The following is a 19,922-nucleotide window of genomic DNA, read 5'->3' as shown; positions in this document are numbered from 1 at the left end:
AATCTGTCTCTAAGTGATCATTCCCTTGCTTCTGATTTTGGTAATGATAATGAATAGTAATCTAGCATTTAGTAAGTTTACTGTATACAGGCACTTTGTTATTGTATGCTTAATCTCACTTAGTCCTCATAAAATTCTGTGAGTTGGATACTATTAATATTATCTCCAATAGATGAAATAACTGAGGTTAACAAAGGGTAAAAAACTTGCCCCAGTGTAAATGCAGTTACCAAGTGGCTGAACCAACATTTACACTAGAGTCAAAGAACAGAGTTCAAGGTCTTAGCATTATGAATCTACCTTCACGCCAGGCTCTTAACATTTTAGTGGCTGGAACAGGTTTGGGGTTTTGTTTAGGTAACCCTAGACACTTGAACAGAGCCTGATATTTACTACATGATTAAGAGAGTGAACAGTCAACCCACACATTATTCTTTCCATCCTCAGGGCTTTTGCTTTCTCTCTCTCTCTCTCTCTCTCTCTCTCTCTCTCTCTCGTTTTGAGATGGGGTTCTTGTCGTGTTGCCCAGATTGACCCTGAACTTCTGGTCTCAACCAGTCCTCCCATCTCAACCTCCTGAGTGCCTGGGACTACAGTCACACACAACCCCCCAGGGCTCCATAACTTTTCCATTCTTCAAAGCCACCCTTTCCTTATACATCCTTCATGGCACAGTGTAATTTCTTTTCCTCTTTTAGACATCACCTTGTGGTCATTTTCACATCTGAAAAACGTTGGTTTGGGGTTGGGTGAACTGGAAGAACAGAGTTGTAATAGTTTTTTCCTATTTCAACAATTTCCTCCCCTTTTACAGAATATTTCAAGTAATATTTATAAACTCAGTTCTTTAGATATAACAACCTAACTAAGTGGGTAAGGCTGATACGATTAACCTATTTTATTATTTTATTTTATTTCTCAGTTTTATTTTTTAGTATATATTTTAGCTGTTGATGGACACAATATCTTTATTTTATTTATTTTTATGTGGTGCTGAGGATGGAACCTAATGTCTCACACATGCTAGGCCAGTGCTCAACCACTAAGCCACAACCCCAGCCCCTCTCAGTTGTATTTTTATAACCCTCCAGTTTATTCTGAAAACAATTTTTTCTGATCTATAGCCATATGAACTTGAGGTTAGTTTTCTGAAATTACCTGTACTTGCCTATAATTTTATTAAACTGTGATGAAGAATGCTCCTTAAAATATCAATGTTTAAGCATACGAACATAATAGAACTTTTTCTAACTTTCAAAATTACTTTATCACACCTAAGCCAATTCATATTTGACATTTGTGTTATACGTGCAAATAAAACAGATGTATCCCTCAACTGAACAAAAGATAAATACAAAAAAGTCAAGCATGGTGGCACACACCTGTAATACCAACAACATGAGAGGCTGAGGCAGGAGGATCACAAGTTCAAGGCCAGCAATTTAGCTAGGGCCTAAGCAATTTAGTGAGACCCTGTCTCAAAACAAAAACAAGAAGAAGTAAAAAACTACACATAAATGTCCTTCTATTTGTATAGCTTTAATTTTTAGAGGTAAAACAGTTCAAATGGGAGCAAATGAATTGAACTTCTCTCAAAATAGACAACCAAGAAGTATTAAAAGAGCTAAAGATTAATTCCACTAATCTCTCTTCTGTATCTTTTAAATATACAAGTGTTCACTATGAGTGTGTAAACTAAAACACTTTTAATGTAAGCAGAAAGCTGTTATGGACCAGGTTATTATGACTTTTAAGAGGTTGGAGACACAGAGTGGTTTATAGGCAAGTAGAGAGCTCCCATCCTATGTTGACTGACCATACAAACTCACTGGATGTAGACCAGACTATCCAGTTCTCACTGAGCTCAGAGGCTCACCTCATTTTTACTTCATTGTGTTCTATTTTGTTCCACCATTTTGTAGGGTTAAGTGAGAGGTTCAAATAGTCTGAAAATTCTTACTGTACACCATAAACTGAATCACATATTCTTCGTTTATTCCTCTGCAGATGCAACTGATCTCCACTTAACATTACTTTCAAGGTAAGAAACAGGAAGTTGACTGAAGCAACAGGTGAGGCCTGGGGCTAAGGAACAGCATCACACTTGAGCACAGGGACTGAGCTCAATGTGAAGAGGAGTGACCTGGCCTGTTCTTCCACAAGGCATGACCAGCCCTAGTGGGTCTTCTCCAGGAAGACTCTGCAGCACCTGTGACATTGGTGGTACACAAGCTCAAAGAAGTTGTTCCCATAATAAGGATTTTCAGCAACGAGTTGTTTTTGTGGATCAGAGTTTCCAAGTAGTTTAGTGTTAGTTTTGCATTTTTTAATTGATTACCTTTTTTTTTTTAAACCCAAGTCTCTCAAATTGCTTTCATTTATGCATCGTATATACTTGAATGTGTCAAACCCTTTGGTAAACCGCTTGGCAACATGACTTATGGGAAGGTCATGCTTTATTCAACTCCGTCCTCCCCAGTTGGCGGGGTGTTTTCCCCATCATACATGTAAGTGGCTACATTCTAACTGTTTTGTTCGGTTATAAATTTTATGAAAACTGCCTGCAATGGGTGACCAGCAAAAGGTTACCCAGATACACGAACAGCACCGATCCGTCCTCCCAATCCTCCACCCAGTTCGGCCATCTTCCAGTGAGGGCACTAATCAATTTTATAGATGATGAAAGTGAGGCCAAAAGTAATTTTCTCCAGGTAAACACTACTAGAAAAAACTAGAGTAGGGACTTGAATTTGTGCCTTCTCATCTGTCAGACTGACTGTACAGATATGTTATCAACTTTTACTTCTCTTAGGATTGAAATAACCAGGGAAAACATTAAATTGCAGCATTTAGCTAAAGGAAAGATCTTAGCAAAAGAGAAATAAAAAGCAAGGAGGCGTATGGATAAAGCTGAGTAGGTCAAAAGAACAAAGCAATAGGGCAATTTGTGGGGTAATTTCTGAGGAAATGAAAAAGAGAAGTAGGATGTGGAAGTAGCAAGGGCAACTCACTGATGGAAGCAGAAGAGAGGCCAGAAAGAGGAGAGGGAGGAGTAAAGTCTAAGTAGGTCACGGGATTGGAGTCCGAGGACCCTGCAGGGTGAGGGCAGGCTCGAGTGGGCGGGCAGGTCCGGGCGATGGGGCGGGGCCTGGAGTCTTCCCCGCCCACCTCGTGCCGCGGAGACTCCGCCCCGCGCCCGCCTAGCCTGCGCCTGCCGCGCCACCCCCGCCCTCCCCCGGTCTCTTAGGTGATGCTGCAGCCAAGATGGCGCCGGCGGCGGCCGCGGAGGCCTGAGCGTCATGCTCGGGGTTCTGGGCGGCGGCGGCGGCTGTTGGCCTCGGCCGGGGCCTCGAGTCTCTCCCGGGGCGAGCGCTCAGGCGCCTCTCCTCCGGCCGGGTTAGCCCGGACAGAGAGGAGACGGCCACGGCGTGAGGAGGGTGTGAGGACCAGCAAGAGCACGGCGCCTGCCGCCCGGGCACCATGGCTGGGATCATCAAGAAGCAGATCTTGAAGCACCTCTCCAGGTCAGTGAGCGCCGCGGGCGTGGGGGCCAGTCCGCCTCCGCCCCATCCTGCACTCAAGGCAACCTGCGGCTTCGGGGGCGGCGGGGACTGGCAGCTTGCGGGAGGCGACCCTGGGCTGTCCAGCTGCGGTCGGGGCAGAGGTCGCCGCGCCGGAGGATCTCTGGCTCTGAGTCCGCCGTGGGTGGGTTCTGCCCCCGGCGGGCTCTGCCCCCGGCGGGCTCGAAGGGAAGCGCCGAGGGCTGCGGGAGCGGCGCGCTTCGGGGCGGGGGACGCCCCGGCTGGATTTGACCTGGCGGTGCCTGATTGATGGGGTAGGTCCAGCTGGGACTCGGTGCTTGCCCGGCTCCGAGCAAAGCGGTTCCGTTAACCGAGGGCTTCTGGCGCAGTGTGGACTCGGGGCTGAGGCTGTTTTCCCAGTGAAACGTTAACCTTGCGATTGTTCCCAATTCCCCTCACCTGGCGTACCCGTTCTGGTGCATTACAGGGTGTGCCTGTTTGCACAGTTAGGATTTGTTTTAGGTGTAAACCCAGAGTTCCCAGCTTTGGCAAGTTTTTACTGGGGTCATTTTAGTCCCATATCATTCTTACTAAAGAGTGTTTTTGCTTTCTTTTGCATTTGAGACCCTTAAATTCAGGGTGTTAACATCGGTGTGATTAAACCCTAGACATGTCATTCTTTCCATTTCATAACACAGTTTTAGTCAGAAACATGACTCAGTAGACTGGCAGTTTGTTACTGCTCCGGGCTTCTCCATATTTGTCTCAAGACAAGCTAAATGTAGGATCTTGTTCCAAGTTGGAAACAAGGAAGTCACAGCTCTTGGTTAGGATCCCTTACTACTCTGTAATTTGTAAGCTAATGATTACTTAAAACTGATTCTAGGAAGAGACTGGGGTGTAACCATAGCCTTTTATAATAAACATAATTCTTGATTTTCCACATTGTTTTATACCACAGGTTGATATATTGGGAAACAAAAACAATACTTCTGTGATTCAGCAAATATTTTCCTGTCTTGTAACATTGAATATGATATAGTTTTAATGTAGCAAATTAACAACGTCTTTGAATATATAGTTCTTAATATTTTCACTAAGTGGAAAGTTTCTTTTAAAACTGTACACATATAGTAAAGTGCAATCTTATTTTGGAAAAAGGTTTTATTTCCTTTCTTTCATTATTTAGATACTTTTATCAGGGCCCCACCCCCTTTCTCATACCCAGTTCCCTAAGAAAATTCAGACCTACGAAAATGACTTGAATTCCTATTCTCTCATTTCCCCATGGATGATGGTACATAGCTAGTACCACTCCAGATGCCTAGACAAAAATTTAAATCAATCAATAAGTGTCTTAGAGCATTAGCATTTAATTCTCCTGTAGTTCATTTTGTTCAAATGAACAAAACAGTAATGGCTTACTTCATAAAATAAGGAATATCTATGTATTCAGAATTAAGTCCTTACTTTATAATCTATATGGTTTCATATAGCTTTGTGGTAAATAGTAGTGATTTTTTTCAGAAATAAAATTTTTGAATACTTGTGTTTTCCATTATTTTATACTTCAAAACATCAGATAACTGAAGAGTATCACATTCATATTTTTGGTTAACATATTGATCTTAGTGGTATTGCTGTTAACTTTTTAAGAAAAAATAGTTTTTGATTAAAGGCCATACTAGACAAAAAAGTCAGGTTTTGTGATCGATCACCTTTATTCCAGTAGGAATGAACTTTTGAAATTGGGTCAAGTTTAATTGTATAGATTATCCATTGTCATGAAGATGTTACTATATTGATCTAGTGATCTGGGCTACAGTTTAACATGAAATGCTCAAAATATATTACTGTCTTATAATAGGCATCTGTGTGGCCTGTGGCCATCTATTTGTCACTACTTAAATGAGTGTAAACTGCATGAAGGGAGAGATTTTTCTTTTGAGGCTATCATAAAGTAGATACTCAGTAACTATTTGTTGAATGAATAGCATAGTTGAGCTGACTTTCCCTTACCTTGAGGCAAGACTGTATGCTACCCATATTATCAAAGATTTGAAGATGACCAGTCTCCTTGTCTTTTTAAGAAGCAATGGGTAATTAAATCATTAATGAATACAGTACCTTTGAGTCCTGGAAAAGAACTAGGAAAATGACCTGATTCTATAGGATCTTATGTAGGGACTCAACGGGTAAGGAAGAAGTTTGTTTAGAAAACAATAGGAGAGAAGAGAATGCTCACTCTGAGCCTTGATACTGAGGTATAGTGGAATTATGAGATTAAAAAACTTTGTTGATCGAATATAGGGATTTAAGAAGCTGATTTGTGGGAGAAATATGAAAGATTGTTGTTCTTGAGAGATTGAAAAATGCTCTGAGTAAATGCTGAACTATTTGAGAAGTATAAATCTACAGTTTCTTGGCTAATTGTTTAGTTTGTATTCCTAGCATCTCTTACATTAAACAGAAGTTTATGTGCTTGACTAATTTGAATGGAGGACAGGGAGTGTGTTTGAGGGAGGGGAAGGTTAGAGGAGTTAAATTTTTTAAAAAATGTATTTTTAGTTATAGATGGACTTGATGTCTTTATTGATTTATTTTTATGTGGTACTGAGGATCGAATCCAGTGCTTCATGTGTGCTAGGCAAGCACTCTACCACTGAGCTATAATCCCAGCCTGAGAAATTACATTTTTAAGAGAAGTGAAACAGGAAAATCCTTTGAGGGAGAAATACTCAGATCCTTTAAACTAGAATAGCACAGGGCATGTGTTGGAAGTTTTCTCTCTCTCTCTCTCTCTTTTTTTTTTTACATTTTTTTTTTTTTTGTTGTTGTTGTTGTCAGTGGATCTTTATTTTTTAAATTTAGTTGTATTATATGTGGTGCTGAGAATTAATTCTAGTACCTCAATATGCTAGGCAAGTACTCTACCACTGAACTACAATCCCAGCCCTGCTAGAGGCTTTCCTAAGTGAATTTTTTTTTTTTCCCCACAAGGGAGTGGAAAGTTCTTAAAAAACATTAAAAGTTGTAGCAAATGTAAGAAAGAAAATAAGAGCGGGAGCTACATTTCAGCTCAAGATCTTCGTATCTGTTACTTGGGGTGTGTGTGTGTGTGTGTGTATACATTTGTACAACAAAATTACGTTTTCAGGCACAAAGGGGGCATATGTTAAGATGGAACCTGAAAGTCTGTAGGGAAGATTCAGATACAAATGCTCTCCTCATTCCCTGAGCCTCAGGGCATTGTGTACTATCTATACACAAGGTTTTATGCTTACTATCTATACACAACCTTTTGTGCTGACTGAGAATTGGCTGGTAAGACATACACTCAGGTGCATGGATGGAGTCTTTGTATAGTTTAAAGCAGTGGTGGTCAACCAGGGACAATATTGCCCCTCAAGGTACATTCGTCAATGGTTGGAGACATTTTTTGTTTGTCATGACTTGGAGGGGTAGTGCTATTGTCACCTGGTGGGTAGAGGCCAGGGATGCTGCTGAACTTCCTGCAATGCATAGCACAGTTCCCTTTAATAACATATTCTTTGACTGAAATGTCAGTATAAGTTAGGTGGTTGAAAAACTGGTTTAAAGTATACAGATGTGTATCAAATGATTGAGCTAGGGCATTTGCTAGTTAAACTTATTTTGTCTGCAAACAACAGAAACCTGCACTACTTAAAAAGTCATTGTGGTGGGTCACAGAATCAAAGGAAGATCTCAATGGCAAACCAAGAGAAGGGCAGGAACCATATATCTCCTAGAAACTCATTGGAAGAATTCCCGAACCTTCCTTTTGGAGCAGGGTTTCTAAACTTCACTTCTGTAGACATTTTGGACTAGATAATTCTTTTTTTGTGGAGGGCTATTCTATGCCTCATAGGATGTTTAATGCTTCCAGACATTGCCAAACATTCCCTGGGGGACAAAATTGCTCCTGACTTAGAAGCACAATTGAGAGATGCTGACCCATCTCTCACAACTCTAGTCTCTGACCTCTCCTGTCAAATTTCAGATTCTGGGACAGGAATTCTATGTGGCCCAGTTCTGTCTATTCCTAGATCAATTAACAATGGCAAAGGGATGTGCAACAAAGGTATGATTATGGGCAGAATTATTTTGAGTCAAGGTTCCTGCTTTATTTGTATCTGTAATAGTGATCCAAATTAGATTTCCAGAACCCTCATTTGCTACATTAAGGAAATTGAACTTACTCCCTGAGTTGGGGACTGCTGATTAAAAGAATTATAGATAAAAGAGGGATATGATCAGTAAAGTAGTCTGGTTTTTGGAATACAGGGTTGAGGAGCAATATAAGGTGGCAATATAGAGCCTACATGTACTTTGAGTAATTTAGGTAGAAAACTAATGTATAGGCAGGTTATTGATTTCCTTCAGAACTTACAGAAAGGTTGGAGAATGAGAGTTAGAAAGTATTGGATCCAGACCTGTTCCAAAGATGTAAGAAGAAATTTTACTTGATGGTCTCAACATGACTTGTTCTGTAATCTAGGAGGAAGGAACAAGTAGAACAGGTGACTGAGAAGACCTTTGAATGTTCAGAATATTCTTATGGAGATTAGGAAGGATTGAGCCTTTGCAGGATTTTGTGACCTAATGGCAGTGTGATTAGAGTTATAGAGTACCTCGCAAGGTGTTGGTGGGATGGGCCTCTAAAGGAAAGAGGAGAGAAGATTACCATCTGGAGAGAAAAGGAAAGAACCTTTTCAATTAAAGGATTGCAAATGCTATCCAGGAAGATGAGCAGTAGCAAAAAGAAATGATTGGCGTTTTTGTCTGAAAGTATCATCTTGAAGTTTAAGATTTTAGAGGCAGAAGTCAGCTAGTTCGCTCAGGCTTTTAGGCATGGCCATGGAAGTAAGTTGCTAAAGAGAAGCATAATTGGAAGTGAATATTGTGAGGTCTATAATCATTGTGGAAGATTCATCTGTTAGAGATTATGCTGCCAAATAGTAACTTCATATCATTGTTTAAAGACTGATTATTTACATGCTTCACTTTTATGGTAAAACTTAATAAATTATTTTTGAGAATCTATCTATTTCAGGTTTTCAAGTACTTGCATGTGCCAAATATTGGGTATTAGGGATACAAAAATGAATAAGACCTGGTCTCAACTCTTGAGAAATTTCAGTGATTCTATTTTGATATAAGAAGCATGAGTAGGATCACTAACTATAGTTTTTCTAAACTGTACTGCCATATGAAATTTGTGAAATTTGGTTTACTTGGATTAGGCAACTGGGAAAAAAATGAGTTAAGTGTTGCTTTTTGGATTATAAATAAATAGGTTTGGGATTGTTTTGTTTTTGATTTGATTTTTTTTATTTTTATTTTCTTTTTTTATTTATTTATTTATTTTTTATTGTAAACAAATGGGATACATGTTGTTTCTCTGTTTGTACATGGCGTAAAGGCATACCATTTGTGTAATCATAAATTTACATAGAGCAATGTTGTTTGATTCATTCTGTTATTTTTTCCCTTCCCCCCACCCCTCCCACCCCTCTTTACCCTCTATACAGTAGTTCCTTCCTCCATACTTGCCCCCCTCCCTAACCCTAACTCTAACCCTTCCCTCCCCCCCATTATGTGTCATCCTCCACTTATGAGCGATATCATTCGTCCTTTGGCTTTTTGAGATCGGCCTATCTCACTTAGCATGATATTCTCCAATTTCATCCATTTGCCTGCAAATGTCATAATTTTATCATTCTTTATGGCTGAATAATATTCCATTGTATATATATACCACAGTTTCTTTATCCACTCATCAATTGAAGGGCATCTAGGTTGGTTCCACAGTCTGGCTATTGTGAATTGAGCAGCTATGAACATTGATGTGGCTGTATTTCTGTAGTATGCAGATTTTAAGTCCTTTGGGTATAGGCCAAGGAGTGGGATAGCTGGGTCAAATGGTGGTTCCATTCCAAGTTTTCTAAGGAATCTCCACACTGCTTTCCATAGTGGCTGCACTAATTTGCAACCCCACCAGCAGTGTATGAGTGTACCTTTCTCCCCACATCCTCGCCAACACCTGTTGTTGCTCGTATTCTTGATAATCGCCATTCTAATTGGGGTGAGATGGAATCTTAGGGTGGTTTTGATTTGCATTTCTCTTATTACTAGAGATGTTGAACATTTTTCCATATGTTTGTTGATTGCTTGTAGATCTTCTTCTGTGAAGTGTCTATTCATTTCCTTAGCCCATTTGTTGACTGGACTATTTGAATTCTTGGAGTAGAGTTTTTTGAGTTCTTTATAGATTCTGGAGATTAGTGCTCTATCTGAAGTATGATTGGCAAAGATATTCTCCCACTCTGTAGGCTCTTTCTTCGCATTGCTGATAGTTTCCTTTGCTGAGAGAAAGCTTTTTAGTTTGAATCTATCCCAGTGGTTGATTCTAGCTTTTATTTTTGTGCTATGGGAGTCCTGTTAAGGAAGTCTGGTCCTAGACCAACAAGGTGAAGATTTGGACCTACTTTTTCTTCTATAATCTGCAGGGTCTCTGGTCTGATTCCGAGGTCCTTAATCCATTTTGAGTTTAGTTTTGTGCATGGTGAGAGATATGGGTTTAGTTTCATTCTGTTGCATATGGATTTCCAATTCTCCCAGCACCATTTGTTGAAGAGGCTATCTTTTCTCCATTGCATATTTTTGGCACCTTTGTCTAGTATGAGAAAATTGTATTTATTTGGGTTTGTGTCCGTGTCCTCTATTCTGTACCATTGATCTACCTTTCTATTTTGGTACCATACCATGCCGTTTTTGTTACTATTGCTTTGTAGTAGAGTTGAAGATCTGGTATTGCAATACCCCCTGTTTCACTCTTCCTGCTAAGGATTGCTTTAGCTATTCTGGGTTTCTTATTCTTCCAGATGAATTTCATAATTGCTTGCTCTATTTCTGTAAGGTACGTCATTGGGATTTTAATTGGAATTGCATTGAATCTGTATAGCACTTTAGGTAGTATGGCCATTTTGACAATATTAATTCTTCCTATCCAAGAACATGGAAGATCTTTCCATCTTCTAAGGTGTTCTTTAATTTCTTTCTTAGTGTTGTATAGTTCTCATTGTAGAGGTCTTTCACCTCTTTGTGAGATTGATTCCCAAGTATTTTATTTTTTCGAGGCTATTGTGAATGGGGTAGTTTTCCTAATTTCTCTTTCTGAAGATTCATCACTTATGTATAAAAATGCGTTGGATTTATGGGCATTGATCTTGTAACCTGCTACTTTACTGAAATCACTTATGAGTTCTAAGAGTTTTCTGGTGGAATTTCCTGGTTCCTCTAAATATATAATCATGTCATCAGCGAACAGGGATAGTTTGAGTTCTTCTTTTCCAATTCGTATCCCTTTAATTTCTTTGGTTTGTCTAATTGCTCTGGCCAGAGTCTCAAGAACGATGTTGAATAGAAGTGGTGAAAGAGGGCATCCCTGTTCCAGTTTTTAGGGGGAATGCTTTCAGTTTTTCACCATTTAGAATGATATTAGCCATGGGCTTAGCATAAATGGCCTTTACAATGTTAAGGAATGTTCCCACTATCCCTATTTTTTCTAGTGTTTTGAGCATGAAGGGGTGCTGTATTTTATCAAATGCTTTTTCTGCATCTATTGAAATAATCATGTGATTCTTGACTTTAAGTCTATTAATATGGTGAATTACGTTTATTGATTTCCTGATGTTGAACCAACCTTGCATCCCTGGGATGAAACCCACTTGATCATGGTGCACTATCTTTTTAATATGTTTTTGTATGCGATTTGCTAAAATTTTGTTGAGAATTTTTGCGTCGATGTTCATTAAGGATATTGGTCTGAAATTTTCTTTCCTTGATGAGTCTCTGTCTGGTTTAGGTATCAGTGTGATATTGGCTTCATCGAATGAGTTTGGGAGGGTTCCCTCCTCTTCTATTTTATGGAATACTTTGAGAAGTATTGGAATGAGCTCTTCCTTAAAGGTTTTGTAGAACTCGGCTGAGAACCCATCTGGTCCCGGACTTTTCTTTGTTGGTAGGCTTTTGATGACTTCTTCTATTTCAGTACTTGAAATTGGTCTATTTAAATTGTTTATGTCCTCCTCATTCAGTTTAGGAAATTCATATGTCTCTAGAAACCTGTTGATGTCTTCGAAATTTTCTATTTTGTTGGAGTATAGATTTTCAAAATAGCTTCTAATTATGTTTTGTATTTCCATCCTGTCTGTTGTGATATTTCCTTGTTCATTCCGAATTTTAGTGATTTGGGTTTTCTCTCGTCTTCTCTTTGTTAGTGTGGCTAAAGGTTTATCAATTTTGCTTATTTTTTCGAAGAACCAACTATTTATTTTGTCAATTTTTTGTATTGTTTCTTTTGTTTCAATTTCATTGATTTCAGCTCTGAGTTTAACTATTTCCTGTCTTCTACTACTTTTGGTGCTGGTCTGTTCTTCTTTTTCTAGGGCTTTGAGCTGTAGTGTTAGGTTGTTTATTTGTTGAGTTTTACTTCTTTTATTAAATGCGCTCCATGAAATAAATTTCCCTCTAAGTACTGCTTTCATAGTGTCCCAGAGATTTTGATATGATGTTTCTTTGTTCTCATTTACCTCTAAGAATTTTTTAATTTCCTTCCTAATATCTTCTGTTATCCATTCATCATATAATAGCATATTGTTTAATCTCCAGATGTTGGAATAGTTTCTGTGTTTCACTCTTTCATTTATTTCTAACTTCAATCCATTATGATCTGATAGAATACATACTAGTGTCTCTATCTTCTTGTATTTGCTAACATTAGCTTTGTGGCATAATATATGGTCTATTTTAGAGAAGGATCCATGTGCTGCTGAGAAGAAAGTGTATTCACTCTTGGTTGGATGGTATATTCTATAAATGTCCGTTAAGTCTAAATTATTGATTGTGTTGCTGAGATCTATGGTTTCTTTGTTCAATTTTTGTCTGGAAGATCTGTCCAGTGGTGAGAGAGGCGTGTTAAAATCACCTAGTATTATTGTGTTGTGGTCTATTTGGTTTCTGAAATTGAGAAGGATTTGTTTGACATACATAGATGAGCCACTGTTTGGGGCATAGATGTTTATGATTGTTATATCTTGCTGATTTATGCTTCCCTTAAGCAGTATGAAATGACCTTCTTTATCCCTTCTGACTAACTTTGGCTTGAAGTCCACATTATCGGAAATGAGGATGGATACTCCAGCTTTTTTGCTGAGTCCATGTGCATGGTATGTTTTTCCCCATCCTTTCACCTTTAATCTATGGGTATCTTTTTCTATGAGGTGAGTCTCTTGCAGGCAACATATTGTTGGATCTTTCTTTTTAATCCAGTCTGCCAGTCTATGTCTTTTGATTGATGAATTCAGGCCATTAACATTCAGGGTTATTATAGAGAAATGATTTGGTTTCCCGGTCATTTGGTTCATTTTTAAAATTTTGTTTATTTATTTGTTTGACACAACTTGTTTCCTCCTTTATTTGACAATTCCTTTAGGATAATTCCTCCCTTTGCTGATTTGCTTCTTTGTTTTTCATCTCTTCCTCATGGAATATTTTGTTGAGAATGTTCTGTAATGCTGGCTTTCTTTTTGTAAATTCTTTTAGCTTTTGTTTATCATGGAAGGATTTTATTTCATCGTCAAATTTGAAGGTAAGTTTTGCTGGGTTTAAGATTCTTGGTTGGCATCCATTTTCTTTCAGGGCTTGAAAAATGTTGTTCCAGGACCTTCTAGCTTTTAGGGTCTGGATTGAAAAATCTGCTGATATGCGTATTGGTTTCCCCCTGAATGTAATTTGGTTCTTTTCTCTCATAGCCTTTAAAATTCTGTCTTTATTTTGTATGTTCGGTATTTTCATTATAATGTGCCTTGGTGTGGGTCTGTTGTAATTTTGTGTATTTGGAGTCCTGTAAGCCTCTTGAACTTGATTTTCCATTTCATTCTTCAGATTTGGGAAATTTTCTGATATTATTTCATTGAATAGGTTGTTCATTCCTTTGGCTTGTTTCTCTAGGCCTTCCTCAATCCCAATAATTCTTAAATTTGGCCTTTTCATGATATCCCATAGTTCTTGTAGATTCTGTTCATGATTTCTTACCATCTTCTCTGTTTGTTCAACTTTGTTTTCAAGGTTAAATATTTTGTCTTCAATGTCTGAGGTTCTGTCTTCCAGGTGTTCTATCCCATTGGATATGCTTTCTATGGAGTTCTTAATTTGGTTTATTGTTTCCTTCATGTCAAGGATTTCTGTTTGGTTTTTTTTCAATATCTCTAACTCTTTATTGAAATGATCTTTTGCTTCCTGTATTTGCTCTTTTAACTGTCGATTGGTGCGATCATTCAATGCTTGCATTTGCTCTTTCATCTCATCGTTTGCTTCTCTGATCATTTTAATTATGTACATTCTGAACTCCTTTTCTGTCATTTCTTCTGCCATGCTGTCATTGGGTTTTATTGATGTAACATCTAGATTTGTTTGCAGCATTTTCTTTCCTTGTTTTCTCATATTGTTCAGATATCAGTGGACCGCTGAGATATTGCAGATTTCCTCTGTTGATTTACAATGTCCCTGAAGATTTCTATATATATCCCCTCTTAGCCTTCAGTAGGCTGAAGTCTTGGAGGAAGTTGATAATGCGGTGCTCCACAAGGAAGCTGCCTCTCTAGGAGTGGTGGCCTTCAGGTGGGGTATATTCCCTGCTAGTGGGCAGAGGTGCCTCCACTTGTTGACCAATGGTCATCCAAAGCGGACCTAGGCTGTGGGCTGAGGCAAGGCCTGTTTGGGCCTGTGTCTCTGGTTTTACCGTCCTTGTGGGGAAACCTCACCAGGCAGGGAAGACTCACCCAGTGGGGAGGTCTCGCTGGTCAGTTTCCTCCTAGAGGTTCCCCTCAATTTACAGCTACTGCCTGGGCTGGGCTGCCTTCCTCTGCAAAGTTTCCAGGGGCCCGGCCCTACCTCCTGGGCCTGGGAGTCTCACCCTTCGCAGATGAATCTCCTTAGGCTGCCCCTCCTCAGAGAATATGCCCACAGGCCTGGAACCTTTGCTCCTCCCTAAGCCTATCTCTGTGCGGCTCTTCCACCCAGAAGCCTCCTAGATCCTGGGACCCTGTTCTGCACCTAATCGCCTGGCTATGTGGCCCCTCCTCTGAGCAGTCACCTGTGGCCCCGAACAATCGCTCTGAGTCCCAGAGACCCGCCACAGGCCTCTTCCTCCAGACAGCCGCCCAGTATTCCGGTGCGGTCACTAGGAGTCCCAGAAACTCACTTCGTGCCTCCCCCACCCGTAGCCCGGGGCAATCAATCACTCCGAGTCGAAGTGACCCTCCCCGTTCCTCCTCCTTCTCCAGATAACCCCCCGGGTGTTCAGGAGCAGTCCCTCTGAGTGGCTCTGAATCCACGTGACCCGCTGCACGGGTCCTCTGGGCACCGCCCGGAGCTCAAGTGCGGCCACTCAAGACCAAGCGTCCCACCACGCTTCTCCTCCAGGCAGCCCCCCTGTGTTCAGGCGCTGTCACTTTAAGTCCAAACAACTCACCACTCGCCTTCTCCTCTGAGCAGCCGCCTGGAGCGCTAATGCAGTCACTGCGAGTCCAAAGGACCCGCCGCGCTCCTCCTCCTCCTTCTCCTACTCCTCCGGGCAGGCCCCGGGGTTCAGAAGTGGTCAGAGTCCAAACAGCTCGCCACGCAGCCCCTGCTCTGGCAACCGCCTGTAGCTCTGGTGTAGTCACCCGAATCCAAGCGGCCGCGCTCCTCTTCCTCCTCCTAGTCCTCAGGGCAGGCCCCGGGGTTCAGAAGTGTCGTTCTTATTCCAAACAGCTCGCCGTGCGGCTTCTCCTCTGGCAACCGCCTGTAGCTCTGGTGCAGTCTCTCCGAATCCAAGTGGCCACGCTCCTCTCCTCCTCCTCAGGGCAGGCCCCGGTGTTCTGAGTCCACACAGTTCTCCTCGCCACTCTTCCCCTGGGCAGCCGCCGGAGCCCCAGTGGCTGCTCCGAGTCCCAGCACTGTGCCGAGCGGCCTCCTTTACGGCGCTCCCAGCTATCCGAGTTCACTGCTCCAGCGGGGGGAGGGGCGTCTCGCCGGCAGTTCTACTTCACAAAGTTTCCTGCGTTCCGGGACCCCCGTCCCATCCGGGATGCCCCCCCAGGGGGTGAGAGTCACCCGGCTGCTTTGAGTTGGTCCCAAGCGTCTCAATATCTCCTCTTTTGAATCCTGAGTCCTGGAGCAACATGAAATGCAGCAACCCTCTAGGCCGCCATCTTGAAAGCCTTGATTTGATTTTTGATACCAAAAATTGAACCCAGACGTGCTTAAAAATTTTTTTGAGACAGGGTCTCTGGAGGTTGCTCAGGGCCTTGAGAGGTTGCTGAGGCTAGCTTTGAACTTGGGATCCTCCTGCCTCAACCTCCCTAGCTGTTGGGATTACAGGTGAGTGCCACCATGTTGGGCACTTTGGGTTTTTTTGTTCGTTTGTTTGTTTAAATATTTTTATTAGTTGTTGATGGACCTTTATTTTATTTACTTATATATATGTGGTACTGAGAATCGAACCTAGCGCCCCACACACGCTAGGCAAATGCTCTACCACTGAGCCACAACCCCAGTCCCTGGGTTTTTTTTTTTAAGAGTAATTTTTGGTTTCTTTAAATTGACAGTATTCATTTTACAAAATCTCTAATGTGGATTTTACACTAGACATACCAGCTATTTAACAGATAATTTACTCAATGCCTACTTTATGCAATATTGCTCCAGAGTGCTAGGGATATAGCAGTTAACAAAACAGTTAAAAGTGTCTATTCTTATGAGTGTTTACATTTTAATCAGAGGAGGAGGAGAGTAAGTAAATAAATAAGTGAAATACATAGTATATCAATTTGTGTTAAGTACTTTTGGAAAAAATAACAAAGGGAAAGGGAATAGGAGGTACAAAGTTAGGAATGGAGTTTGTAGTTTTTTTTCCCTTTATCTGAAATTTATTTTTCACTTTTTAAAAATTTTTTTTTTAGTTGTAAGTGGACACAATACCTTTATTTTGTTTGTTTATTATTTATATGCAGTGCTGAGAATCAACCCCAGTGCCTCACATGTGCTAGGCAATTTTTCTACCACTGAGCCATGACTCCAGCCCCTATTCTTTATATTTTTAATTAATTAATTATTCATTCATTCATTCATCCATTGAGAGGGTACTGGGGATTGAACTAGGACACTCAACCACAGAGCCATATCCCCAGCCCTGTTTTGTACTTTATTTAGAGACAGGGTCTCACTGAGTTGCTCAGCACCTTGTGTTGCTGAGGCTGGCTTTGAACTTGAGATTTTCCTGCCTCAGCCTCCTGAGCTGCTGGGGTGTGCACCACTACACCTGGCTCACATTTTTTATTGGTGCTTTACAGTTGTACATAATGGTGGGATTTGTTGTTACGTAGAGTTTGCAGTTTTAAATCTGGTGACTGGGAAGGCTTATTTGAGAAGGTATTATTTGGGAAGAGACATGAAAGAGGTGGTGGGAAAAATTGCAAAGTTTCTAGAGGTGGGAGAGCCTGTCATTTTTTAAGTATACCAAGCCTCTAATAAAGGTGGAGTGAAGAGTGATGAAGAAGAGATCAAAGAGAATACAGGGGCCAGATAATGTGGGGACTCATAATGACTTTGACTCTTAACCCTGAGTGAAATTGGAAGCTACTGGAAAGCTCTCAACCAAAGATCACTGTGGCAGCAGTGTGGGAAAATAGGACAAGGGCAAAAACAGTTGGCCAATAAAGAAATTATTAACTAATCAAGTTTCTAGTACCAAGGTAAATGATACCAGTGAAGTTGTTGAAATAGTTTTTAGATATGCTTTGAAGGTAGAGCCAGGATTGACCTCTAGATGTGAATTGAGAGAACAATGAATGACTTCAAAGATTTTCACATAAGCAACTGACAAGATGGAATTGCAGTTTACTAAACAGGAGGAGCTTGGAGGAGGACCAGGCTATGGGAGAACTTGAGTTCTATTTTGGATACATTAATTTGAATGAATGTTAGGTTATCTAAATGAAGATGGTCTCCCTTTTTATTTGTGATCTGATTTAGAATACAGGTTTTAGTCTGGCAACAACAGTGGAAGTGTTTTTGTATGGTTATCCTTTGGGTGATACAATAAATAATTACTACAACCAATTGTGAGTTGAGAGTTGCTTTGAAGGGTACTATATACAAATACCTGACAGAGCAGAATTCTATTTCTTTCACATTAGTTTCCAGCTAGAACCCTATACTGATTCTTATAAAAGTTACTTTCAGATTGATTTGAAAACTCAAGTGAAGTGGAATTGGATTCTAGTACATGTTGTAATATTATCATCCTAGAATCAGAAGGGCTCTATTTCTGTATCAGTGAAGGAGATTATTAAAATGTTAAGATTTGTCTTTTGCTTGAGGTCTGACAGATAATGCTGAGTGGTAAAGTTACTGGTCCAATATCATTTCATTTGATTTTTCTCTTCTGCCTGCTTAGGTGGTTGTACCCACTTAACAGTTTGCTTTTCTTGTACTGAATTTTCAGCACTCTCCTTAATACTCTATTATGGTTTTTTGCCTTCCTGCTGCAATATCCTTTGTAAGATGATTACAGTCCTTAAACTCTGCAATCCTTTGAAGTTGGGGGACCATAATATTTTGACTCAGCAATTCTTTGAAGTTCGGGAGCATAATTTCTCCATTTCTTTTTGCTTGCATAATTTCACTTTTTGTTTGCATAATTTTACTTTTTGCAATATTAAACTTTGCCATAGTACTGCAGTTTCCAAAGTCTAAGCTCTTCTTTAATAAGTTGATATTTTATCAATTATATGTGCTTACAATTATGCATATTACATAGATTTAGTATTATGCATTGGTATTTAGCAGTGGGTATGAGTGACTGGTGCTCAGTTTGCTGTAAATTACAAGTGAAAGATTTGGACTACTGCTGTGAGTGAAAAATGAGATATATCCACACCAAGATTTTTTTTTTCATTTTTTTATTGGTGCATTCATTGTACTTACACATAATGGTAGAATTCGTTTCATATTTGTATATGCATACAATATAACAAAATATTTTGGCCAATGTTATTACCCAGTATTTTCCCTTTCCCTCCTCCCTTCCCTCCCCTTGGTCCCTTTCCTGTACTTTATTGGTGTCCTTTTGATTTTTATGAGATTTCCCCCTAACCTTTCTTGCCCTTTCTCTTTTCCAGCTTCCAAAAACATAACCCTTGACCTTCTGATTTGGGCTTAACATAATGCGATTTAATTTCATTTATTTATGGCCGAATAAAATTCCATTGTGAATATGTGCCACATTTTCTTTATGTAGTTATCCTTTGATGGATTCCTTGGCTGGTTCCACAGTTTGACCATTGTGAGTTGTGCTGCTGTGAACATGGGTATGCATGTATTACTATAGTATAATTACTTTAATTCTTCAGGATAAATACGAGGAGTCAACACCCAAGTTATTAAAACAAAATTGAGAACTGAAGCCACTATGATTCAGGATATAATATTTATTGTTTTATTTTTCAGACCTTATATTTACTGATAGTTCATCTGATAACTCATTAACCTATGTTGAAGGTGTCTTGTTGCCAAGATGAATGTTGTATATAAATTTTAAATCTCTATATTAGTCTTGTCTTTGAGGCTTGATTTGATCTTTATATGTATGTACCTTTTTTCTACTTAAAAATACTATTAAGAAAGAGACCTCTAAAAAAAAATAATTAAAAAAAGAGATCTCTTAGGAACTACATCTCTGTTATGTTTATACACTCATTTTTTAACCTAAAAATACTGTTAAGAAAGGGATCTCGCAGAGGAGCCACATCTCTTTTCAGGGAACCCCAGTGCACTTTTGGGGCTAGTGTATGTACTTCCAGACTGGTGTGACAGGTGTCTCCCTCAGCAGGGCTGTGCTTGTAGTCCTAGTGCCGACTAGTGGCAGCAGAATAGACTGGATGTGCCAAATCTGAAACTAATTGTTTTGTGCTTCCAGTAGTGTTGTGATGGCCACTTTGAGGAGAGGCTCCAAGGAGGCTCATGGGTGTGATAGACTAGTTAATGCCCCCCCTTTTATAAAATGATTTTTTAAATATCGTTTTTTATACCATTCTTTTAGTGCTTCTTTAAAGTTTTAATTGGCATTGTCTTAAGTCAAAGGCATTTCTTGCCTCAACATTCAACTTAAAATTAAATACAAAGGAATCCATCCTGGGCCAATTCAGTTAGTTGTAAATTCATACTGTTTTAATTTTTATGCACCCAAATGGGCAAATGAACTCAGATTTAAAAATTTTAAAAGCACATTTATGGTGCCAGGCATGGTGGCCCACACCTGTAATCTCAGCTACT

The 19,922-nt window shown here is 39.9% G+C and overlaps 1 protein-coding gene across 2 annotated transcripts in view; it reads left to right on the top strand.

Moving 5' to 3' along the window:
• Positions 1-3,242: 3,242 nt before the first annotated feature.
• Positions 3,243-19,922, top strand: part of BLTP3B (bridge-like lipid transfer protein family member 3B) — a 120,419-nt gene continuing 103,739 nt past the window's right edge. For both annotated transcript variants that reach the window (XM_079141338.1, XM_079141339.1), the window contains exon 1: positions 3,243-3,524. In XM_079141338.1, coding sequence (XP_078997464.1) covers positions 3,481-3,524 — 44 coding nt within the window. In that variant the 5' untranslated portion in view covers positions 3,243-3,480. The remainder of the gene's footprint in view (positions 3,525-19,922) is intronic.

The sequence above is a fragment of the Sciurus vulgaris genome, assembly GCF_902686455.1.
Source record: "Sciurus vulgaris genome assembly, chromosome: 5".
Lineage (NCBI taxonomy): Eukaryota > Metazoa > Chordata > Mammalia > Rodentia > Sciuridae > Sciurus > Sciurus vulgaris.
This window is presented reverse-complemented; position numbering and strand designations above follow the sequence as displayed.